The 26,876-nt window shown below is 42.6% G+C and overlaps 1 protein-coding gene across 1 annotated transcript in view; it reads right to left on the bottom strand.

Moving 5' to 3' along the window:
- The window catches only part of SKAP2 (src kinase associated phosphoprotein 2), a 125,450-nt gene that overhangs the window by 15,610 nt on the left and 82,964 nt on the right, over positions 1 to 26,876 (bottom strand). Inside the window, exon 10 of the mRNA XM_056857484.1 lies at positions 8,483 to 8,560. Within this exon, the coding sequence (XP_056713462.1) occupies positions 8,483 to 8,560 (78 nt within the window). The remainder of the gene's footprint in view (positions 1 to 8,482; positions 8,561 to 26,876) is intronic.

The raw sequence follows: 26,876 nt of genomic DNA, 5'->3' as shown, positions 1-26,876 counted from the left end.
GGGCAGCAGAAAACACTGCCCCAGAAAAACAACGGAGAAACAAGAGAGACAGCAGGAGAGCTTGTAGAGATGGGTAATCAAGGAAACCATACAACTGAGACAGAAAACTTGAAGGGTGATGGGACCAGGAGACAAACTAATAAAGTGATAGTGCATCAGTGTAGAGGTTTAAAGGGGTATGCACAGTGAAGAGCCCCATGGCGCAGAGTGGTAAGCTGCAGTACTGCAGTCCAACTTCTGCTCCCAACCTGAGTTCGATCCCGACGGAAGTCATTTTCAGGTAGCCAGCTCAAGGTTGACTCAGCCTTCCATCCTTCCGAGGTCGGTAAAATGAGTACCCAGGGGATGACCCGGGGAAGGCACTGGCAAACCACCCCACAAACAAAGTCTGCCTAGAAAACATCAGGATGTGACATCACCCCATGGGTCAGGAATGACCCGGTGCTTGCACAGGGGACCTTTACCTTTACTTTTACAGTGCATAAACATATGTTTCATCACTGCAAAGACAAAAAAAGAGTTAACTTAGCCAGGATATATCCGATGAAGAAAATGATGGTAGTGATAGGCACCCCAAAGGTCTCAGAATCCTTCCTCTCCCCAACCCAACCCAGCCTTAGCCCCCACCCACCCCCCGGCCATCTATACAGAATAACCAGAGAGGGTGCCTAAAGCAAAGAGTAGGCCTTTCCAAATGCTGATCAGATCATGAACAAAAGCTATCTAGCACTTCCGTTGCTGAATATGCTACAGAATAATAATGTAACTTTGAACAACTCATCGTGAAAAATGAATTGTCACCCACATTGCACATATTACCGTTCTGATCTGTTCTCTCCTCCCAATGTAAATCTTATTCAAGGTGCCTTCCTTGGCTGAGGCAAGACTGGGAGCTCTAAACAGCAGGACCTTTTCAGTGGTAACCCCTTGCTTGATGCTCACCCCTCTGAGACATCACCAGCTTCTTTCTGCCTTTTGCAAAGATATCTCCTTGGTTTCTTCAGGGCTTGAGGAAATAGGTGCTGCACTGTCTGTGTTGGCTTTAAAGCAATTACTTTCCATTATTTGAATGTGATTTTGTAAAGAGCTTACTGGTTAGCCACCGTGCAGACCCAGAACTGTATGGGCAGGCAAGAAAAATATGTGTTAAATACATAAATAAATGTGTCCGTAATAACTCCCATCGATGTTAATAAACATGATGTGGTCTGCATCAGCAGGAGAAGCGATCCCATAGCAAATGAGATGCATCGCTCCCTAGATATAGATCATGAACAATTCATTAAGCCTCCAAGTCCAACTGCACTAGACATAATGGATTAGTGGAGAAAACACTTTTTAAGAACACACACATGGCTTTCCTGAGTAATTTTGCCCTGTGTGATGTTGCACTTTTATGATACATGAAATCTATACAGCATCTTCATTTATACCATCCGTGCACACAGGAACTGGGACAAGGGGGGGGGGGAAATGGAGAACACTACAAAAAAAGAATAGAAAACACAATTTATATGGCTTATTCAAAATACTGTTTGTTATCGAGACACAGGTATATGCACATCCATGCTGGATCAGACCAAGGTCCATCAAGTCCAGCAGTCTGTTCACACAGCGGCCAACCAGGTGCCTCTAGGAAGCCCACAAACAAGATGACTGCAGCAGCATTGTCCTGCCTGTGTTCCAAAGCACCTAATATAATTGGCATGCTGCTCTGATACTAGAGAGAATAGGTATGCTAGCTTTCAATGAACGCAAGCATCAAAGATGACATGCATCTGGATTGCCATTTGTTGATGAAACATCTGGTACCTGATGTATCTTACATTTGTGACAGGAATGCTTCTTCGCCTGAACAGGTGTACTGTGATCTGGTGTTCTGACCACCTTTACCTCAGCCTGCCCACCGAGGGTAGCAGAGTCTCTATTGATGCCTGAGAAGTGGCCATGAATGAGCAGGGAGCTATATGAATGAGGGGGAAAATGTTCCAATTCTACTTTGAATCTGGCTGTCTTGCCATCACAATTGCAGAGAGACCAACACACATGCAATGCAGCCTTATGCAATCAGGCAGCCAACTTTTTTTATTAGCCTCTTCCACTGTGCAGCTTGATCTGTAGACACTACCTGCTGATTTTTGCAGATCAGCTTGCTCAAAGACACAATGACATTTCTCAGGTCAGTGCCATCCATCTATTCCGAAGGGGCTAACCTCCATGTGGCAGCAAAGTGTACATGCATTTGCTTTCAAAACACAATCCCCAATTAAGGTGCTACTGGACTCTTGCCCTTTTTGACTACTGCAAACAGACTAACACGGCTACCCACTGTGAACAATCCTCAATAGAAATGCATTGCTCCCTGATAATACTTTAGTGCACAGACATGTGCTATAACAGCGGATACATGTGACAATAATTACTCAGTTGATTTTGTTTCTTTTACTTCTTTTACTTCCAGCCAGCAATCAAAATGATGATATTCTAGTACAGAGTAGACCCATCAGAGGATATTGCAACATACTTTATGAACTTGGCTGATTTGTGATAGGTCCTTACTTCCTCCAGGTATTCAGTCCACTAAGTGAGATTTGTGCAGAAGAATGAGCTCAAACAGCTTTAAAGCCTTCGTTATGCAGTAAAGATTCACTCTTTTCCTCTTTGGGCAAAGTGTTTGTTTCTCTACGAGATGCCATTAGGCAATTTACCCCACTCTGGGATAAAGCACTCGGTATGTTATTGGTATGTTTGCTCCAGTGGGGCAAATAGCAGATGTGTAAGGCTGTGAAAATGGCACGGAGAAAAGGCTAAGAACGCCACCCCAAGTCTGAATCCTAAATATGGTCCTGACCACCTGCTATTTAAATTTTTATAGAAGCGCTTCAGAGGTCTGGACATGGTCAGAAAAAGACAGGTCTGCTTTGGCCCTTTGAAGAGGAACAACTTGGCCCTTAAAAAACCTCAGTCAAGATGACTGATTTGTAATTATTTTTAAACACTATTGAGATATGCGTGACTACTCAGAAGTGATTATGCTTGGGACTGCACCCTAAATATTACTTTGGCTGATTATGAGACCATCAGTTGACTTCCTAATCAAGGCTAAACTGTAAAAGCTAAAAAGAGGGGCCTTTTCACCATACAACTGTCAAGGGGTGAAGACTTGAGAGAAGCAAGGATCTCTTAACTACCCGCCTGCAATTTCTTTTTACTTTCATATAATTGGGGAGCAGATGCAGAACTATGTACTGTTGAAGCATCAAAAGCAGGTGCAGTGGAACACGGCAACCTGCCACATCTCATCCCAACATACTTTGCAGCAATTTCTGACCCAGAGAAGAAAGACAGGCAGAATATGCAAGAAAAATCAATCTGGTCTGGCATAAGCCAATGGGCAGATATCTCTTCGTTGCGCCTTCTCCAATTTTTATGATGTGCAAGTTACAAACACAATGCAATTGGTGGGAAATGTCCATACTAAATATGCTTGGTTTATAGGCCTTGAAACCAATTTGCATAATATGCAAGTTAGGCTACCCGGATTTGGGGAACTGGGAAATAGCAACCAAAATTAATTACAATTTTTTTTTTAACATCAGGAAGTCATAGCAAAGGAAACGGCAGGTGATTCTGCTCTATTTTAACATTCCATCATAAAAATAGGTGCTTTAATAAAGTGATAGGCTTCAGCAGCCTCAACTCTAGAAAATGTTCCCTGGTTAATGCAAAAATTAAAGGGAGGGAGCAAAAATGGTTTTGCTTGCTTGTGAAGTTTGATTATGCATGCAGAACCAAGAAACATGCCTCACTGCAAGTAGAGATAGATAGATAGACAGACAGACAGACAAATTTACAATAACTGGTGTTTAATAATTTTAAAATATATGGTTTGATATTCAGACTGGCATTTATGAAAAATCTAATTGCTGTAAGCAGCTTTAATGCCATTTTCCAAATGGTGTGTTGAAAGCTTAAACTGAACTAAAAAAACCCTGCATTCATCTCTCTTCAATTTATTCCATGAACATCCTTACTGCTGTAGAGACTGTAAGCATTCCGCCCATTAAGGTCTGAAAGCTGCTCTTGACCATCTTAATTTTAAGTGGAGGGTTTCCAAAAAAGACGAGGAAAATAGGACTGTCCCACTGAGTTGTGTGTGTGGTGAGGCGGCTGGGTGGCTAACTACTAAGCTTTAATTGTTACAAGACCCAGATGCTTAGATATCAAAGTAAGGCAGCAGCCCCATGCAGGGGAGTGAGCCATTTAAAGAAAGGGGAACTTATTTCTGAGTAAACGTGCATAGAATTGTGCTATAAAGCACATCAGAATCAGAACGATGCTTTCTGCTATCCATCCCCAAGCTCCAGATGAAAAAGTTTGTAATGACTGGTGTTAAAATGTGTCAGTTACAGTGCAACCTTATGCAGAGTTACTCCAGTCTAAATCAAAGATTTCATCAGGCTTAAACTGAGATAACTCTGCATGGGACTGCACTGTTAATTGCTCAAGGTACGTGGGTATACAGATAGAAAATTCCCATGCATATTTTTTGCTGGGGGGAAAATAAACGTCTAATGTGAAAAACATCTTACATTCTTAAGTAAAGTTAGAAGTTGTTCATGTCATGTGATCTCTGGTAAGGCAGAAATTCTCTTTTCTCCACTCGCTGCCCTACATAACTACATAGAAAAACTTCTAGTATTACATGTTTACCTGTCCAGGGAAGATCAGAGGTCACTGAAATGCTGAAATGTTAGAACCATTGCTTGAACTATATTTCGTGTTGGGGGATCACTATTATGGTGCCTTATTTCAAGGCTATTTTATGAAGCCTATGTAAATTTATAGGTCAGCCCATAAACATTTATGACAAATATTTTACAATAGGTCAGATCACTTTTTTCTGCGCAGTGCTAGATTACAAGCAAGAGCTTGGTTGTATGTTACTTAGAAGCAGCGGCGATAGTTTGCATAGGATTTGCATGAAGGCCAGACCACAGCTGGAGAACAAATAGCCATTATGAAATATTTGTGCAACTGCTGATGTGACAGTTAAAAATTGTAAGGATATGTGAATCCTCTCACTGCAGAGAGAGACTAAAGTTTCCATTTTTTTTTTTAAGGCTCAGCAATGGAAAACTATTTCTTGAACAGAGAAGTCAATACAGTCACACACTACAATGAATACAATGTTAGTCCAATTGGGTCATATCCCTCCTCGCTGCTGGTCTTCCTGTTAGCAATATCCGGGCAGCAAACCCATATACAGATCTATTTATTTCATTTATATCCCGCCTTTCTCCCCCATGGAGTTTCAAAGCAGCTTATATCATTCTCCTCTCCTCCATTTTATCCTCACAACAACCTGTGAGGTAGGCTAGGTTGAGATTATGTGACTGCCTCATGGTCACTCAGAAGGAGAGTAGGGATTCAAATCCAGATCTCCAGACCTTCATCTGACACTAACTGCTATGCCATGCTGTCTGGAAGAAATCATGAGAGCCACTAAAGAGAACTTGATTTGCAAGAAACTGATTGCATTCTAGTTTGACTCTCCAGGTCATACCAGGACCACATTTCAAATTACATACCTCTACGAACTCTAGAAACACACTTTAAAAGTTAGACTTCTGAGACTACTGAGATTTATTTTAAACAACATGCTCATGCTTCATAAAGAGCTTAAGGGCTATAAGCTGCTTGTGAATTATTGCTTAGCAGAGCATTTATGTGAAAGGAGTAATGTTTGGTAATAGTAATATATTTCCTTTTATAGTAAACTTTGTGGCCCCATTCCAAATCTCCCAAGCAATAAAAGGGAGATCTCCGCAGGTCTTTGTAACGCTCAACTGTGCAGGAAAGACTCAAGAAAACTCTAATACTCATTTTAAGCTGGTCAGTTTTTTATGTCCTTGCAGAGGTTTTTAAAATTATATATTTTTTGTAAGGTGTCTCAGGCAGGTTCCATGGGGAGGTGTCAGATAAATTTTCTAAATACAAAAATAAATAAAATGCTACCTTCTTCCTTCACCCCCAAAATGGGAGGGACATCAGAATAAGAACTGCATCTGCCTCTTTCCCTCATGTCATCGTGCAACCAGTGGCAGAACACAAGCCTGCACCCTGCTCAATATCAGTTAAATGTATTTATCTGTTTAAACCAGCATGGTGTAGTGGTTAAGAGCGGTGGTTTGGAGCGGTGGACTCTGATCTGGGGAACCGGGTTCAATTCCCCACTCCTACACATGAGCGGTGGAGGCTAATCTGGTGAACTGGATTGGTTCCCCACTCCTACACACAAAGCCAGCTGGGTGACCTTGGGCTAGTCATGCTCTCTCAGCCTCACCCACCTCACAGGGTGTCTGTTGTGGGGTGGGGAAGGGAAGGTGATTGTAAGCTGGTTTGAGTCTCCCTTAAGTGGTAGAGAAAGTTGGCATATAAAAACCAACTCTTCTCCTTCTACATAGTTTGTAAGTCTACTGTGGTGTTCTGTGTGTGGTTGGTATGGGTCTTGTTATCTCTCGGTGCCTATTCTAGGTGTGTGTGAGCTTCACCCTAAGGCCTTTTCTGTTTGGGATGGAAGAGCCCACACTTGATAAAACGTCACTGTCCTCTAACTGGTAGCTTGAATTTTAGAGGATTGTGCATTTTAGAGGACTAACCCCCATACCACTTCGCCTGTCACCAGGTAAACTTAAGTAACACAGAGAGGCTGAAGATTTTATGAACTGGCCTGTTAATGTTAGTAATTTACTGTATGTTAAGCCACACAGGAGGAAAATAATTGATGCTGATTTCACCTGCCTCTAGCATATTGTGAAGACACCCTTGCCCTCTCCCCTGCCTTGGTATTTAACCTATAAGCTCGTATATACCAAGGAATAGTGTGTGTGTGTGTGTGTGTGTGTGTGTGTGTGTGTGTGTGTGGCGGGGGGAACCCAGAATTTTATTTTCATGTGGGGGGAAAGAAAGGCTTTGGTGTTCAGGAATAAACTATATACAATTGTAGCTGTTGGGCAGACTTAACTAATGGTTAAGGTGTAACAGAGATTTTTTTAGTTACAGTTTTGTTTAAAAAGTGGAGGATGGCCATGTTCGATGTCCTTGAAATGGGGCTGACCTACATTGTATAGAAAGGTGGGCACACCTCTAGTTACCTAAAGGCCTCAATCATTCAGTTACCATGACTACCCAGAGACATGTAATTTAATGCCTGTTTTGTAGTACTCCATTCTGCTGGCAACATCCGATGACTCAAATCTTTGTTTCCTTTGTAGCGAACACAAATCCAAACTGTCTACCAACAACCTGTTCAGATAGTTTCCTGTGAGAGTCCGGAAATCAGGCCTGCTTCCTTTCCACATGCTAGGAGAGGAAGGGCATAGCAAAGACACTTCCTGAACACACTCCTCGTCCACCCTTTCTCTGACAGCAGTGGAAGAATGATGTGGAGCAAATATGACGGGAAAGATAACCCAAGGTTCATTTCTTCACATGGCCACGTTGCAGCAGGGCACATCTCACATAGGAGGTGTCTGAGTTGCAAAGAGGAGCTGATAAGGGACAAGAGTTGGTTTGCTAAGCCAAAACCTTAGCCAAAAGGGTACAAAGAACAAAGTTCCTCAATCATCCCTACCACAGGGCTTCATAAGCGATGTTTGGGCCTCTCCTTCTAAACTCACTATTAATTAGCACAGGCAAGCTGCCAAGGCAAGGCAAGAGGAGACACTCCTTGGGCATGGCGGTCCCACTCTGATTTTTATGCTGCTGTCACTTTTCCATTCTGCTATCACCGGATGCTGGCATTTCTCAACCCAGTTCATTTGCTTTCTGCGGTATAATAATATGCAATGAAGATATGCATGGCCAACATTTAAACAGGCTGCAGATCAATTAGTGGTCTTAAGTTTATCTGATTTTTATCAAAGAAGACAGAGCTGTGGGTCGATTGTCAGAGCCTGTGTCAAGATGACCTTTTCAGAGACGTCTACATTGCTGGTCCCCTGGGCAACTTGTTGTCCCCTGTTAGGCTCTGAATGACAGAAGTCTGTTCTGCTCAAGCACAAAGTATACACAGATGTCTATATTACATTCTTATGGGTTTGACAGCAACTGCATGTTGTATCTATAAACTGTCCTTTAGCAGTGACACTTCCTCAATGATGATAAGCTAATTTATGCAGCTAAATCTCCTTTGTGAAGAAATGAAAGCTAATTGAGTCATTACAAAGTAATTCAGGAAGGAATACCTTGTATAAATTGGCTTACTTTATAAATCCTTCTCAAGTGGTTTTCATGCATCCTAAATGGCGCTCAACAGCCCCCCTCCTGCCCCTTCTTTTTTGCTACTGTAAGAAATCAGTTGAAATGTATATTATACATATATGCACTTTCTGGAACGTAGCCTTTTATTTGTGCTAGGGAGATGGAAGACATGGGTAAAGCTATGGAGACAAAATAAAAGGCAAAGAATGCCAAGTACCTGAAACAGGGGCAACATTCTCCTGGCTCAATTTCTTTCGTTCTTCACTCTTCACTGGCACTTTGGCTTCTTCTTCTTCTGCAGACACAAAGAATACATTGAGGAAAGCATGTAGACAACAAGGCTTATAACCCAGAACACTTTAGAAAATACAGAGGGCAATTAACAGTGCAAATTGTGCCTGAAAGACAGACCAAGTATTTCACACACATATGGCCATAGAGAAGGTTGAAAATTTCCTCCTCTAAAAAACTTCCTCGGTTTTGATCTGCTAATGAGCCCACCTTAGTTCTTCAAGGGGATTGTTGGGTCATTATGATGTCTTCCAATTGAATGCATTCATTCTCATGTTAGTTTCTTAATATACTAAGATCCTCACAACATTTATTTTCTGCAGTGTTTTCACATGTTTATTCTGTAAGATGCATATGCTGCTCCCTCAACCAGAAACCAATTCCCGAGGTAGTTAACTAATCATTTAAAGACCCCCAATTAAAATACCATAATACCCACACTTAAAATCCCACACCCCATCTACAAAACAAATAGAATCAGTGATAAACAAAAAAATCAAAATAGATGTATCCATTAAAATAGAAAATCAGCAGAGCTAAAAAAATTTAGCAGAGAATAGATAAATAAAACAAGGCTTCGAAAAGAAGGGGGGAACATTAGCAACATGGGAGGAAAGCATGTTATCTGAAGAAGTGAGCTGTGACTCACATAAGCTCATACCCTGCCAGAAATGTTGTTAGTCTTTAAGGTGCTACTGGACTCTTGCTCTTTTCTACTGCTGCAAACAGACAAACATAGCTACCCATTGTGATACACCTGGGAGAGTAAGTAAGCCTTTACAAGATGCTTGAGGGACCACAAATCAAGTGCCAAATGCACATAAAGGCGGATGTTGCCCCAGAATTGGGTTACCATGACTGAAAAGCTCTCATGAAACAGGGCAGTGGAGCAGAGTCCCACGGAGTAGGCAGAAACATGTGGATGCTGACATATCACCACCATTTAATTTAAATTCATCCTCACATGGTCAGAGTCGGTGGCACACTGGGGAACCCACCCATCATTTGCATTGCTTGGGCCCAATCCATGCATTATTCAAGCAATGTTGTTACTGTGATGGCACCCCACTCCATGTCAAATACAGGTGAAAATGGCGAACTCGCATGGGAGGTCCCGATCCCATAGGAAACTCCTAGATGAGTGCTGCACCTCCCTGGCATTCAGCATCCTTGGTGGGACAACTTCTATCAACCGCCACCCCCAACCAGAACTACTCTTCAAGGGCAGCCCATCTAGACAGTGTTGCAATATCAATCCTTGAGGCCATTACAGAATACGGTACTAGGTCCCTACATTCCAGTTTCCACCTACATAAAAGGCATAACTGGATACAGAGATGTGTAAGCCACGTATCCAGGTATTTAGGAATAAGCATACTTCCTTCACTCAGAAATACTTCATCTACTTCAAATCTCAAGGAGATTTTAAACCCTGGCATACATACCAAACAATGGCACACCTGATCGTTTTGCTCACCACACAAGGCTGGTTCTCCGTCCAAGCCAAACCTGCCACCAGCGAGGCTGTTTCAGAGGGGGGCGTTCCTGGCTTGAAAGGGGTCAGGAAGCTGCCTACTGGCAGCTCCACCCCTTGGGATGCCGGCGTGGGGCTTTGCGCCAGTGGGACGCTGGCGGGAGGCCAAGCCAGCATCCCTGGGCCACACAGCCGTGGCAGTGGAGGGAGGCCAGCATGAGCGCACAACGCCGGCATCCCTGCCTCTCATGTCGGCACAAGTGGTTCGTGCGCCGGAGCAAGCAGCCCGGACACCGGCACAGGCACTTGTGCTCCTCCTGAGCTCTTTCCAGCTAAGAGCTGGAATGGGCTGTTAGTCACCACAATCATTGTCACCCGTATTCATTTTTCCCCCATTTTCCCATTCAATCACAGCTATTAGGCATTGATTCAAGGGAGAGGCTATTGTCCCTGAGTTGACAGAGGGTGAAAAATGGAGTCAGCTACCAAATGCTGTTACCTCAATTAGGGACTAGCTGGAGTTTAGCTGACACAGAGTAAATGGCCCATTGGCAACATGAAGAAAGCTGGTAGGGATAAAATCAGTGCAGGCAACAGTAGTTAGACCCTTTTGAAACAAATACAATGGTAAATTGTTCAAGGTTTTGCTGGGGACAGGGTATAGAATTTGGATGATGCTCACAGAGTAGATCTGGAGAAGACCACTTGTATGCTTAGCATACAAGACAGGGGTTCTAGACAGGTAAAATGGGCTCATACATACATGGGAAAGAAGTGTGTGTGTGTGTGTGTGTGTGTGTGTGTGTGTGTGTGTGTGTGTGTGTTGGGGCATCCAGAGGCAGTCTCACCCTGTGGCTCAGCATTACATTTCTCATTACATTATACTGAACAATTATTTCTAAATATGCAGAAAAAGACAAAATAAAGTGCAGCTGCTAAATGCATCAAGGCAGTCAATGTATTACCACCGTCAGTTCTCACCAGTTTCCTGCCCCCAGGACTAGAAAGAATAAACTGTGCAATATTTTGAGTTTAGCTTTAATTAAGTGAGAATGCTAAGCACCCCAAATACTCCGATCTTCTTTTCTCAAGGCCTCACACTGACCTACAATCTTTCCAAAGGTCTGTGCCTTTAGAATTGGCATAGCCGAGGATTTTCTCCAATTCTTGTACGGCAGCATCAGTGTTCACGGTGTTTTACAAAGTAACAGAAGCAGTATGCATGCATAAAACAGAAAGGGACATGTCGATGTCTCAAGGACTTTTATAATCTAGATTTTCACAGTGGTTAGATAAAGATAACATAAAAAGAGTATAGTGCCTTGCGTCACCTTAAGAGACGAACAGATTTATTGTGGAATAAACTAGAATGGTGTGGAAACCACTTCAGATGCATGGAGTGTAACCTCATGTGCAAACAGATTCACATACTGAGATGTAGAGAGGGGAAAATAACCCTGTAAGCAGTGAAGGCTGATGGCCATGGAATGCAAGTAGGATGAGAGTGAGACATTTCTATGCAAAGCTCTAACATAGCTATACAAAGTGTGGTATAGTGGTTAGAGTGTTGGTCTAGGATCTGTTTGACCCAGGTTCGAATCCCCACTCTACCATGGAAGCTTGCTGGATGACCTTGGGCCAGTCACACCCTCTCAGCCTAACCTACCTCGCAGGGTTGTTGCGAGGATAAAATGGGGGAGAACGATGTCAGCCGCGTTGGGTCCCCCCGCTGGGAAGAAGGGCCAGGTATAAATAAAATAAATAAATATGAAGTAAGCACAGCAACTTGTACCCACTTCCACAGCTTTACTGCCCCACGTTAAATTTTCCCACCCTAAATAGATCCCCAAAACCCAGTGTTCTCTTCTGCTGCCCATCAAGCAAAGAAAAAAAAAAGCTGTCCCCATTTCTCTCATTTATTGCTGACAGCTGGGTCTCTCTACGTTTCTCACCCACAGCGGCTCGATCCTTTACATACAGTATCTAATCACGAGTAACACAGGCAAACAAACTGCAGCTCATTTCTTCCACGCAAACCAGGATTCTACACCACAGTGTAATCCCAGTTTAGAACCCCACTTTGTGGGGAGGAATACCATTTACACAGGGACCCAGAGCTCAGGTGTCACAGCAACTGAAGACTGACTGCTTCCCAAGCAGTGAGGTTTTGAAGCACACACACACACACACACACACACGAATGCTGCCATAGTGACTTGTCCAAAGCCATCTGCTGAGCCTCATGGTCGAAAGGAAATTTCAAACCAAATTTACCACATCCAACTTGCTAATCATGCACTGGCACCTGAAATTAATGCTCCATTATGATTATTTATTTTTTAAAAGCATACTGTTTATTTCTTATTGCTTTAGATGTCCTGAAGGGATACAGACTAGATTAATATAAAAAACAGGCAGAAGATAGGCTTTCCGTAAAATGCTTCTGCCACAAAATGGGTTATCCCAAAGATAACGTATGTAAAGCCAGCAATTCCACCCCAACCTGCCTTCCAACATTTTAGCATTCATCATTAAGATGTCTTCATTAGCCCTTATTAATAGCACGGTTAGTATCTAGCACTCCATTGTTCCAGATTAGTTAAGAGACACAATATCATTGTGCAATATTAATTAATATCTCAGATAACAACAGTTTGTGGGTTAATATATTCTACTCAATACTTTAATAACAGTAAACATAAACAGCTGAGCTATGCAATAAAATCCATCAAACCACACAGATGGTTATAAGGTTTTCATTATGTGGTTTCCATAGCAATCATATTGCAAATCTGGAAGCTGCTTGCAAACAAGCAGCTTGTATTTGTATGCCTTTCAAGCTGCACCATGGAACTCTTCGACAAGTGACGTTATTATTCCAACCACATAATGTTCAAAGAAGCCACTGGGGTACATTTTGATCCGTCGAAATTGCTACGCTTTTTAAAAAACTGGGTTTTGTCAGAAATACTTATTTGCCAAGAGTTGCATGCTTGTGGTAGGCTAAAATGCTTGCTTTGTGAAAGTTCAGTTCTGATCTGAAAACCTTCCAAGTTAGTCATTATTGTTTTAAAACTAACCACAGTCTAGAATGTAGGAAGAATTTGGAAGGTACTCATCACTGTACCAAGCAGGAAATGTAAAAAAGAATTGCTACCAGAGCCTTTAAGAGAATTTCAAAACCATGAAAGATTTTCTGTTGCAAGAGGATATCACAGTCAATGTCATATGGAATTGGGGGAAGGGGGGTGATCTCTTAGCTCTGTTCTCATTCCTGCACCCTTTGGACAAGAGCTAAAATGCATCCTCCTTATCCAGTCCCCATCCCTCTTTTAATACTGGTGAGCAGGTGTACACACAGGGCTCCCCAAACTTTTTCAGGATCCCCTCACTTTGTAAGAGTTTAGCTTTGGTTGCCTTAGCAGCCTCGCTGGATAGTGATACCTCTGCCTGATATTCTTCCATGTCATCTTGGCAAAGGTCAGTTCTCTTGCCTTGGCACTGTGGGTCACGTGGGTTGCCTGCTGTTAGGGTGAAGGGACTGAGCTGTCTATCAATGGCCCACAGCGACGAGGCAAAATGAGAAGTGGATGCCCACCATCTGATGAAGCCCACCATCTGAAGGCAACCAAAGAGCACCAGAAGTGGTACAAGATGAAGGAAAACTCATGAAAGTTTGAGGACTCCTGCTGGTTGGGCATGGCTTGCCACCCAATGCTGAAAGGAATCAGATGAGCAAAACAGCTCTCCAAAAGGTGAGGCATGAAAGTGGAGAGGAGGTGTGTTTAATCATTCAGATGATGATCTGGCCTACCGTGGGAAAAGGCTGCTGGTCCCTAATTCTGTACCACAATTCCCCCTTTTTATGCCACCCTTGGTGGGAGAAATGGCACTTGCTCCCAAGCTGAGCAGTGAATGAAAATGCTTTTCTAAATTGCACTTGTGATATTTCTAAGAACCCCTCCTTGGGTAACACAGGCAAAAGATTAAGGGGTGAGAACCAATATTGGTTACAGCTTCTCCCAACTGGCCTAATAAAGCCAAACTGGGCAAGGCTGAAACTTAGTAAGCATAGAAGTTTTCAAGAATCCTGTGGAGACTGAGCAAAAATAACTCTAGTTTCAGAATTTTGTACTGCCTTTCTTGGACAACAGCTATTCTTTAACTATCATCTTGGCTAATTCTTAAATAACCATTCTCTGAAATCAGAAATCCACGGTCTTTCTTCTTACCTTTATCCTTACCCAGCTATGCTTCAGAAATCCATGCAATATCCTCTATAGCAAAGTTAATGAATTCCAAATATTTGTTTACAAAATGTATACCTTGCCTTTCTGCCCTCAACAGGGTCACCAAGGCAGCTGATTAAAAATATAAGTAAATAAAAACAAGTTTTAAAAGCCATTAAAACCAAACAAAAACAATCATTAAAACAATTAAAACCAAGCTACAACGCACACACAAAAACAACAACTGAAAACTGCGCAGGAAGGAGGGATCACTGAGAGAACACTAGAAGGAACAAAAAGACTTCACCTGCTGGAAGACAACAACAACAGAAAAGGGATGGACAAGCCTCTGTGGGCAGAATTCCAGAATTTTGGTGCCACAACCAAGAAGGCCCTCTCCCAGGCTGCTACCTGTCTAATCTCAGAAGGCAAGGGCACTCAAAGCAGAGCTTCAAAAGATTACTGTAGTGGTCAGGTTGCAATCTAAACAACTGCTAGGATTACCTTTCATTGCTCTTCTTGCTTTGGAGAGAAATGGACCCCCAAGCATCACATTTAACTAAACGAATGCACGGTCTTCCCTTGCTTATCGCCACCTTTCTCCCTGTGTTGTCCTATGTGAAATTTTAAAATGTATGCTCCTCAGGGCAGGTTCTGGTCCTCTTGTACTCTGTAAAGCATTATTGCACAGTGCCAAGTAATTTAAAAGCATTTAAACTATCATTTAACTCTGGAGTTCTTTCTACATTTTCACACATAAATCATTCAGAAGTTATTTGCTGGGCCACCCAACCTACAAAGTATGCTCAAGAATGGCCACAGGGCTCAGAAGAATTAAGTCAGCCTAAATTGGCCTAACACAGTTGCTTCTGGAGCAAGTTTTTATAATGCACCGAAGAGGAACTAAGACTGCAATCAATGGGCCAATAGGCTCAGCTACAGGCTGTTAGACCTGTCCATCATATAATTCCTAACTTGTTTTTGTTTTACCGTGCTTTGCTCCCCAGTGCGGACCTCAAAGCAACTTATAAAATACAAAAATACATTTTAGCCCAATATGCCATGTCCTGGGCTAGGCCTGGATCCACTGGCTTTGCTAACTTAAGGTCTCAAGCTGAAAGCCCTGGGCTAAGAGCTTTGGTATCTTTTCATATGCTTACCACATTTTCTAATCCCAAAAGAGCTCCAAATGGACAAATCCAGATTATGACCTGTGGAAAGGGAACTCTTTTTACTACTTTTTAGTTCTATATTGTCTGGGCAGTGTTGCCTCCACACACCTCAATATGCATTTCTCATTTAAAATGACTATCTCTCAACACCAAGAAAGCCATCTTGATTATTTTCTATTGTTTTATTTAATTATTTTAATCTAATTTTGATTGTTTCTATTGGCCATGTTCTTGCCAGGTAATCCTGTAGGATTAGCTCTAAACTTTCCTCTTTCTGCAGCTTGGTGATAACCAACGGTTTTATTTCAGGCACAAATGTAACAGGTACATTACAAGTTATCCTGATTTTCTGCCTGAACACAGAGATACAGAAATATATAAATTTGCACACTTATGGTTCTCTCTCTGACTTCTGAAGACTCACGGGGAGTGATAAGAGAAATACACAGAATAAAGGCGATTCAGGAAATACTAAACTTCAGAGTGAATGCCACTGTTCTCTGTGGGTGGTCAAATATCTGCAAAGTTTCCAGGGATGTCTTAAGCCATCAGCAGGCATGGTTAGTCTCAACTCTCGCTGGCGCTGCAGGGTAGTACATCTCTTAAAAGTGCAAACAGCAGGGCTTAGAATAAAACATTTCCTGGCACTTCCCAAAGAATTTTTCCAGGTATCCTAAAGAAAATAATTTGGTCCAGCAGGCAAAGCTAAGTTAATTGAACAAAGCCAAGAATAAGGTGACTGCTGAGATAGGTCAGATGAGGTGAAAATAATTATTTTTTTAAGAGGGCGAAACATGCCATGTATTAATTATTTACCCATGAAACAACTTTACATGATGCCTTTGTTCAGTTCTGCTGCAGTACATGTTTAAAGCAAGCCCCATAAAACTAGGACACCACCTGTTCCTTAAAGGGGCAGCACAACTGTTTGTACAGATTAAAGCCAGGGGTAATGTACAGAACAAATTCTAGAGAAATGCAGCTATTCTGGATTTTGCATTAGTTTAAATGCTTCCAGAAGGTTGCTTGGAGTTTATAGCAATTGTATAAGCCCATGTTATTGAATGCCACAATAGTAAACACACACACATATTTAATTTCACACATACACACATGTGGATTTCTTTCTTTTTTTTAATCAACAATATGAGAAGCACACGGTGGGCTTTTTAGGGGGGAAATACGCATGTGGAAAATGAGCAAAAAGCTCACAGGTTATGATCTGGACAAAACTGAGCACTTTTAAGTCCCGCTTTCAACGCGAGAGATTTATGTTCATGGCATACAGAGCGAAGCCTCTGATCACAGATCTCAGCTGCTTAACATGTCTGCACAGGAGTAGGGAGTCCTTGGATAACTTAGTGCCAGGTTGTTAAGAACTTTAAACATAAAGAACCAGCATTATGAATGGTGTTTGGAAATGAACTGGAAACCAACATAATTATTTTAAAACAGACAGGATATCATCTCTGTATTCTGCACCAAATGACATGGCCAATCAGTCTTCTAATGAGGTCCTATGCTGAAAACAGCAATTTAACCCGTATAAGATCAGAGCATGGATAACTGTGGCTAGATCTCACTTTTCAAGGAAAGGCCGGCAGTTGGTGCATTAGCAAAAACTGGGCCCAAGGGCTCTGAGCTGCCTGCCCACCCGCCAGCCTGAGCACATGGCAGGAGCGCCCTGAAACACCCACTTGCCAGCCAGCCTGGGCAGACATACCCCAAGCCACCCAACCAGCCTGGGCGAATGCACCGAAACCTGTGGCTCAGTCGGGTGTGTCCCAAGCTGCCCAACCACCCTGGGTGTGCTCCAAGCAAGGGCCACCTATTGCTAAAAGGCACTATTGCCGCAGTAGAGATTTAAACTTTCCTCTGTAAGCACAGATCTAGTTGCACCCCTAAGACTGCCCCTTTACAGAGAGTACAACCCCACCCAGAACAAGCATAATCCTTAATCCAAAGGTCTCCAACATGGTGTCTGTGGGTCCCATTGTGGCTGCTGACACCTTTCTTGAAGCCCAACAAGTGTTTTCAGAAAGTGAGTGGGGGCAGGTGAGGCTCTTGCACAGTAGCGCTTCTGACTGGTCACTGAAGATCTGATTGGCTATGCAGATTAAAGCAACACTGGTTCAGTGGCAGCTGCCACTGGAGTGTGTGTTTTACTCTCTCTTACCCCTCTTCCCTAGGGTAATTATCCCTTTTCTCCCCTGCACTTGGGCTTCCTATGTGTTTGTGGTTTGGCCTCCTGTGGCAGCCATCTTGTGGCTGCATCTGCCACCCTGTGTCAGAATTCCAAAGGTGCTAACAGACTCAAAAAGGTTGGAGACCCTTGACTTGATCTCTGGCTAGCTGTTCTGGATCACTATAAAGGTTCGCCTTAGTCCAATACGCTATTCTCCGAACAAGACCATCAGATGCCCCAGGAAAACCAGCACTTGTTTGCATCTGTTGTTTCTTCCCCTACCTCCAACTGTTTTTTAGTAGCACACTAGCTATGAACATAGAAATATCCTTTCACTACCTGTCTAATAGCCACTAACAGACCTTGTCCTTCATGAATTTATATAAGCCCCTTTTAAAGCCATCTAACATAGTGGCTATTATCACATCTTGCGTGAAATAGTACTTTCTTTTCTTTGTTCTGAATCTACAGCTAATCAATTTCTTTGGATGACCCTGAGCTCTTGTATTATGAGAGTGGAAGAAAAAGTTCTCTGCTGTGCTTTCTACACATTGTGAATAAATCTCTATCATGTCCTCCTTTAGTCATCTTACGTTCTATCCTTCAAGCCTAAATGGTTGTTAGCCTTCCTCAGAGGGAAGGTGTTCCAACCCTTTCATCATTTTGATTGCCCTTTTCTGTAGTTTTTCAAGCTCTGCAGTATATTTTATGAGCAGAGGTGTACAAACATATTGACAACTGGGATGACTTTGGTCAACTGTCCATTCAATACGTTTTATCCTTATCATTGTTTTGTGTTGGAGACAGATCATCAGAACCGTAAAGAATTGTTCCAGACTGAACTCTACAAAGGCTACAAATACAAAAAGATGATACCACAACAGAAAAAAGAAATGATGTCTGAGATATCACCAGGTGCTTGTAACTATCCGGAAAAGGAATTTTCACCTAATGCAGTGATCAGTAAGAGCCATAATGTGTACTTCCATGGACTCTGGGTTTTCCTGAATGGGGCACACAGACAGATCTTTGTGGGTGTTTGCCCTTGAAGAATTTGTTCAGAAACTTCAGTTGATGCAAAATGTGTTTGAAAAAGTCCTTGCTGGCACACACAACTAATTTAATTGTGCTGGTTTCCAATCTGTGCCCAGGTTCAGTTCAAGGTGCCATTTTTGTCTTTTAAAGTCCTAAATGGATCAGGTGGAACATATCTGAGGGGCTGTATCAGCCTCCCAAAGTCCACGCACAGCACTTTCCTGCAGGAACCAGCTGTAACTGAAATTAAGTTGGCACTGACCCATGGGAAGCTTTTACCACCACCTCTCCTCCCATGAAATTCCAAAACTTCCTGAGGTTGGCATTGTCTCTTCAAGTATGCAAGAATAAACTAAAGACTGTCCTTCTATGGAAGGCCTTCATTGGCTTGAAATTAGGATAGTCGTTTATTCTCCATAGCTACTCTGATCAATAGATCTTGAGCAATGACTAGAAGAGTACTAAATTAGTTTCTAAAAGAAAATGTGATAGACAGGAATTTAGCATCTGATAAGGTGTTATATCAGGATCACTGTCTAGCATCAGAAAGGGAATGACATCCCTTTGAAAATTATTATACGATAAATGTAATAAAACAGGTAAAATCTAGCAATTCCTAAAAACAGAAAAAATTAGTATTCCAGTATTTTTAAGAAACAGAGTATCAATTTTACCCTGGCCACAAGGGCAAAGATGATCTGAATGTGAAATATTACAAAACTTCCCACGCAATACTTGATGAAACAGTGCTCATTAAATTGTTTATTCACCTGTGCTTTTGTAGATGGATTTTACGACTTTTACATTGATTTTACAATGGAATTGTTTAACCTGCCTGAGATCTTTAGATGGAAAGAAAAACACAAGTAAATAAACCCTTGGCAATTTAAGTTAATAATGCTGTATTATAGTACTAAGGATCCTTTCTAAAAGAAAAAAAAAGGTAAACTATTAGATATAGTATTGGTTGGATTTTTGTCTTGACCTTTTTAATGCCCTCTTGAGAGGGGTTCCTTAATGTTAGTTTTCTGAATGAAGCTAAAGGTCATAAATATGAGCATGGACATATGCAAATAATTATATTGTGAATCTTCATGCATACCATTATAACGAGGAATGTCATATAACAGCCTGTAAAAACACTCTTTAAGAAAGGTTTCAGTCTGCTTCATATCACATTACAAAGATTTATAGACATTGCAACCAATTTTTCATCAATGTATATACATACACACTAATGAAAAAAGTGCAAATATATATCTATATGCACCTTTTTGTGATCCTGAGCAGATCACTGGATCTACTCAAGTAAGGAAGTAAGTTGCACTCATTTCTCCTTGCTGCCATAGCTAAAATGTAAGCAGAGTATATCCCATGCCATCAGTTCTGTGCCAGTAAGTGGCATGCATTTCAGCACTGCCCAAACCATAACCACGACATGGCCTTTAAAAAGGAGAACTGAGCGTGGAGCTGATAGAGGATCTGTTTATTTCTTATACAAGCAGGTAGTTGCAAACCTAGCAAACCTATATATATATCCTGACTACTGAGTAAAATTAGCCAAGCCATGAATAACAAAGGCCATACCCAATAATACTTTAGTCCCCGTTTCTTAATTACCTTGATTTATATACAATTACTACTGATTTGTTTAATTTGCAACTCATGCTCTGACATTCTGTTGGAACTCCTGCATATACAGGTCTCCCCATGCACTTCAAAGGAGGAAGTAACTCAGGAGTATTCACACTGCCACGGCTCCTTGCGTCAAAATCAATGAGGGAGTCCTGTAGGTAAGGAAGCGCCATATGGGCATTGGAGCCCTAACACTTACTAATGTTCACTGGGTCAGCAGAAGCTCCTTCAGTACAAAAAAAGCTCTCCATCTGTAGAAATGAAGGAGGCAGAAACCAGAAGGAAACCATGAAGAAAATGGACTATGAATTTAGCTGCTTTTCTCAAAAACAGGTGCTCACTAGGATTTATGATCAACATTTTTCACACCTTGGGTATTTTTCACACCTTGGGTATTATCAAGCCTACTTGATTTTTAAAAGTTTTTTAAAAGTATTCGAGGCACTTAGAGAAGATGGAATTTCAGCTTGAACCTGAAGGTAACATTGACAATGGAATTCAACATGTTTTAATCAAAATGAAGTTTGCAGGGTAAAATGCAATGCTGCATTCCATAAACTCAAATGGATCTGGAAGAATGCCTAAATGGGGTTTATACATATATCGGGGGTTAACAAATCAGGAGTCTGCAAGCAATTACATGTATGCCGAGGGGGAATATAAACAATTAGGAAGTCCAAAGATGGTAAAGGAGCTTAAGCAGGCTAATTTTCCCCATCCTTTGTCTGGCTTGTAGCTGCTCTCAATATAAAAGCAAAATGAACATACAATATTTCACAATATTTAATCAGACATTATTTCTTGAGGGGGGGTGTCTTTGTTTTTCTCTGCATACCCATGCTGAAACCCAAGCCTTGACTACAAGCGGCTCCATGGCCTTTGTGACAGGAATTCCACCATAAGGTTTGTGATGAGAATACTGGTATTTGCTCTGCGCATTCTCAACTACCAAAAGAGCCACATGACTACAGTGTGTCCCATGTAGAACAAGTTTTGAACTGATGGCTTACTGAATTTATGCCTTTTTGAATTATCCTACTTGAATTTATGCCTTTTTAAAAGCAAGATGCAGTGCTCGCTTGCACCCAGCTTAACTGACCTTTGTTTTATGGAATGCTAGGCTGAAGGCACAAATGTGTGTGTGTGTGTGTGTGGGGGGGGGTGTCCACAAAGGCCATGCAAAAAAGAGTCTGTTCCATTCTTTCATTGAACACAAGATACAAAAGCAGAAGATACTTTTCTGGTTTGCAAGTAAGTCAAGGGAACATTATGTGAATGGCTGCCTCTCCCACCTCAGGCACAGCGGCATCATGGCTAACTCCGGCCAAGATGTTGAAGACACCAATGGATCAGGCCACATCAAGTTTCCTGAGTCAGCCCACCACAACCTTCTGAGAAGGAGAAGTTTTTACCAGCCTGTCCTAAACAAAAGGCCATTTCCCCAAGGAAGTTGTGGTTCCACAGCTGTGGCTGATTCCCACCCTCTTCCTAGAAAGAAGTAGAGTGCAAACCAAGCAGGGCCTACGACCCAAAGGGAGTCTAAAAAGACTAAAATCAGCAAAGGGCACAGCCGGGGCAGAAACTCCTTTATCACCTGTTGGGATTCTCCAATTTGAATTGTATCAGTTGTATTTAAAGCTGGCATAGGTATGTACGGAAGTGTGCCTGTGTATGAGTGGAATGCAATCAGGCACTGTTGGATTTCCTTGGTATGAACTTGATAAACATGAACTTACTGATGGGCTTTCTGTCTCCTTCCCTCCCTTCTGGGAAAAAGTCCTGCTGGGTCAGACTGGGAGGCTTATCGCACCCAGTCCAGGGAACGTTTCTGAACCCTTATGTGTAAAGTACCTTCAAGTCGCAGCCGACTTATGGCGACCCCTTTTGGGGTTTTCAAGGCAAGAGACTAACAGAGGTGGTTTGCCAGTGCCTTCCTCTGCACAGCAACCCTGGTATTCCTTGGTGGTCTCCCATCCAAATACTAACCAGGGCTGACCCTGCTTTATAACCCTTTATAACACGGAACATTCCTTCCCCCCCGCACCACATTTTCCCATTTTGGTCATGAAACCGTTTTGGAAGCATATAAAGCCTGCAATATCCCAAAACAGTTTTATGACGATTTAAAAACTTACCCCGTTCCCATAACGTTCTAGCCTTGGGTGCGATAACTCTCAGACGCTTTGAGGACCCTTCCCTCTGCCCATGCCCACTTTTCCCAGCTGCCTTTGACTCCTCCCCTCCTGGTCACACCTCACCTCCCCCTCTGGTAAATCTTGTGGTCACTCCTCTTTTATTTGCTTGCATCCTCCATTTTTTTTATCGCCATCTGCTTTTGGATCGTTGGGACAAAGGGAGGCTTGTTCGTTGAGACGAAGGGGAGGGGATGGAAGAGAGCAGGATCCCAGATGGGACATTTCAGCTGTGCACGCTCCTTTCAGCTGTGCCCTCCCCCGATCACATTGGGGAACTGTCTGCTCTCTACCTAGCCTCAACGGGAATTTCATGTTTTTGGAGGGAAAAAAACCCTTTCTTAACCTCCAAAACACCACAGCGAGCATTCCTGGCAGCCTCTGGTAATTGGAGAAATAAAAGTGTACGCTTGCATTTAAACCCTTTTATTTAAACCATGATAACTTCTAGTGCACCCCCCCCCCCAATCTCTAGGCAGAAGGACTTTCCCTATTCTGCTTCTGGGTCCCGATTGACTGCAAGACCCCTCTGTTTTCCCAACCACCCAACTTCTAGGACACCCCCCCCCAATTAGTTTCACTAGTTGGTTACAATGCAATCTGATTAGCGAGTTCTGTGTGCGGTTTGTGTGCGTGAGAGAATTAGAGGCATCGGGGGGAAAACGTGAGCCCATCGTCCTATCGTCCCGTTGCACCAACGATCCTGCGCAGGAACACCAAAATGACGAGGAGGGGAGGTGGAGGGGAACCCAAGCAATGTCACGATTATGTGTTGCTCCCTCCACGCCCCCTCTCTCTTGTGTGCGTGCTATTTTATTGGAGGTGCGCTCTGAAAGCAGACGTTTCAGAGACGTTAGAATGGGCAAGAGTGCGGGGGGAAATTGGAACTCGCGTCCAGGACAAACGCTTTTAAAGTGTTTTCCACACGTTTCCTGGACTAGGTGCGATAAGCCTTTGGATTTGAACAGAGGCTTGATCACTCTTTCAGCTAACTTGCATTAGGCCTTGGCTCATTTTGGCCCTGACACGTGCACCACCACAAATACACACACAAATTATCACAGCATGTGCGGCGGTCTCTCCCCACTGCTGTTAAATCTCAGCCAGCCCTTGTGTATCTGGAGTGAGGGGGAGAACTTACAAGCCAGAGTTACGAGATGAAACAGGATGCAAGCTTTTGAGTCCTCCAGAACTCTATTAGATACAGAGAAACACATCTCTAGGTTAACAGTTTCCTTCAAACTTTTCTCTAATTCTGCAGGAGGACGGGCGATTAGAAACTCTACGTGCGCACTAAGCTTTCCATGTGGAAGGAGATCTGTTTCATGGGCTGCATTCAACAGCAGCATGCCTCTTTCTTTATCTCATTCAGCCTCATACACAGAACCCCTCCACAACCTTGATATAATCATGATGGAGAGGCTGTGTTGTGGTTCAAAACTAAACTGTTAGTTTTATTCTGGGCTAATCATAATGGAAAAGAGCCCCGTGGCGCAGAGCGGCAAGCTGCGGTACTGCAGTCCAAGCTCTGTTCACGGCCTGAGTTCGATCCTGATGGAAGTCAGTTTCAGGTAGCCAGCTGAAGGTGGACTCTGCCTTCCATCCTTCCGAGGTCCATAAAATGAGTACCCAGCTTGCTGGGGGTAAAGTGTAGACGACTGGAGAAGACACTGGCAAACCACCCCGTAAATAGCGTCTGCCTAGTAAACGCCTTGATGTGACATCACCCCATGGGTCATGGGGGGCTAGCTTTACCTTTAATAATAATGAAATCCCCAGTTTCAAAACTGCCCACCTTCCTGGAACCTGGGGTGGGTGCCATGGGTAAAGGTGCTCAGAAGAGCTATGGGTGGCATGTCAAAAAGCCACAGACGGCTCCCTAGCCACTATCACTGTACTGGAAGGGGAAAGCTGATGGTTTATGCGGAATCACTAGTGGTGGTGGGGAATAAGCTATTCAGAAATGATTCAATAAGCTTTTAGGGGCTTGACCAGGCTAATTTCTTCATCTTTCTCGTTCACCCCCCCCCCCATTTTAACTGACTCCCAGTTGCTTTCAACACTCCTGCAACATATTTAATCCTCATCATGCCACTGTGGGGGGAAAGGGCCTCCCTCTCTTTTGGATAGTTATATTGTTCTGCATACCTGAATTGCATTGCCTGAGGGTAGCCTGCTTTTGTTTTTAAACTTTGATGACTGGTGAGGGGGTGGCATCCCCTTTACTATCAGTGAAGATACCTTGAACCCATTTATGCACCACACATTTGAAAAGGAAAGACTCCATTGCTTAACTTTTCTTTCCACATTAGAATCTACAAATCCATAGGGTTTTAGTCAGGTTTGCTTAACAGGTAGTTAAAATTTCCATTATATTCTGTAAATCCTACACTAAACAATGTATTATAATGAATGGCAGCATAAATAGTTTTTCTTATATAAATGCCCTAACTCATGCAGGCATAATTAAAAATGACAATAAAAGTTACCCTACTTTTGGATCCATTTGTCAAATGCAATATTATGTGACTTAATAATATGAAGCAGAAAAATCTTCACATGTCATGTGATACTCCCCATGCATATTTACCAGCAGAAGGGAAAAAGTTGATTTAAAAGCAGTTCCTTTAAACTAAATATCTCTAATTGTGACAAATGTGACTTGGCGTAATGTTTACAGAGATAGCAGCATAATGAAAACAACGGATTCGAGCCTCTGCATCATCTACATTGTCATTAATTCATGGGCGTAGAAAATTCAAATTTGTTTCCTCTCTTTGTCTGAGTAGATGCTTGTCTGAATTTGGGGAGGGGGGAGAGTAAGTTGTTTCGGCTTCGTTCACTATAGTAAAAGAAAACAGAATGCCGCATTTGGCATGCTTCCACAGGAAAGGTCTGGTTCCCAGATGCTTCTCTTAGTTGCTTTAACCATTTTCAGCAACTGATGTATCTACATCTTTGTGCTGACAACACAGTGGACTAGAGATTCAGCCAGACAGACCATTTGCCATATCTTCATTCAGTGTCAATATAATTAGGCACTGCTGCTTGAAGTTTGGCTCTTTGAAGCTGAAATTATGATGCCCTACAAATCTGTCTGTATCCAGTTCTATATATACCAAAATAATCTAATGTCTGGCTAATTAACTACCAAAGAAATTAAGCAAACTGAACAGAACACGAGAGAACATGAGGGTTTGACATTTACTTGCGTAGCACAGTATTTCAACTTGCATTCTTCTCCAGCTCAATCATGTGAACCTCCAACATCCCAAAAACATGCTGCTGTTGGCTCACATTATGCCATCTGAAGTTGTGCAAGAAACATATTGTTACATAAAATGTGCATCTATTGCACCTCTCAATCTGACAGCATTATGCTATTGCTCAGCTAGCAAAGGCTGGATTTGATCTCATGAACAAGCCAGAGAAACCTGATATGTTTTCTTTCCTAACTTACCTAAATCAACCTAGAATATGAGGATAATGAAATGAGGTGGCCATGGTCTTCCATGAATCCCTCTCCTTCTGCAAGTTCCCAGAGCAAAGAGGAGCTAACATTGACAGTATGTACCTTGTGGTGCGTACCAGGAAGAGGGTAGGGATCCTGGTGGTTATTATCTGCATAGCTTACCAGTAGGTGTTCTGGCTGAGTTGGTGGAGGTACTCTTAATCTGGATTCAGGCCTGATTTTGGAACAGATGGCCCTGGTGGCTCTGGTAGACTGTCTGCAGATGCAGATTGACAGAGGGCAACGCTGCACTGCTAGTTTGGTTGGATCTGTTGGCGGCATTGGATACCGGAGACCATGCAATCCTTCTGTGTCATATGAAGCATTAGGTGGGCTGTGGAAGGTTAACCTGAAATCTTCCCTCTGTGATAGAATGCAGACAGTGCTGAGCGGGGATGTGGGATCAGTCGCTGGGGATGTGGGATCAGTCGCCGGGGGTATGACACATGGGGTACCCCAGTTTTCTGTCTGCCCCTGCCCCTATGCTTCCTCGCAGTTCAAGGTGGCTGAACGCATTTGTCATTCTGTTTTATTGTATTTGGCAGTGTGTGTTATTTTATTGTATGTGCATAATTATTTCCTGTTTGGGATTTGTTTCCATATTAAATTACTGGTGCTATGTTTTGTGCATGTAATTGAATTTGTTGCTTTAGATGTTGTATGGTGCTACTTTTTTCCGTTTCGTTGTGCTCTCAGCCGGTTTTTGGTTTACTCTGCCTTTTTACTTGGGTATTCCTCCCCCCCACTTTTTTGTGGAGTGACAATAATAAACTAAAACCAAAAATAAAATAGCACCCTTAAAAAGATGCCTGCCATTCAAACCCCTGGCAAATAGGCAGGCCTTGCAACACCTCCTGAAGATCTCCAAGAAAGGGCCCCCTTACCTC

This window comes from Euleptes europaea, chromosome 11, assembly GCF_029931775.1.
Source record: "Euleptes europaea isolate rEulEur1 chromosome 11, rEulEur1.hap1, whole genome shotgun sequence".
NCBI lineage: Eukaryota > Metazoa > Chordata > Lepidosauria > Squamata > Sphaerodactylidae > Euleptes > Euleptes europaea.
This window is presented reverse-complemented; position numbering and strand designations above follow the sequence as displayed.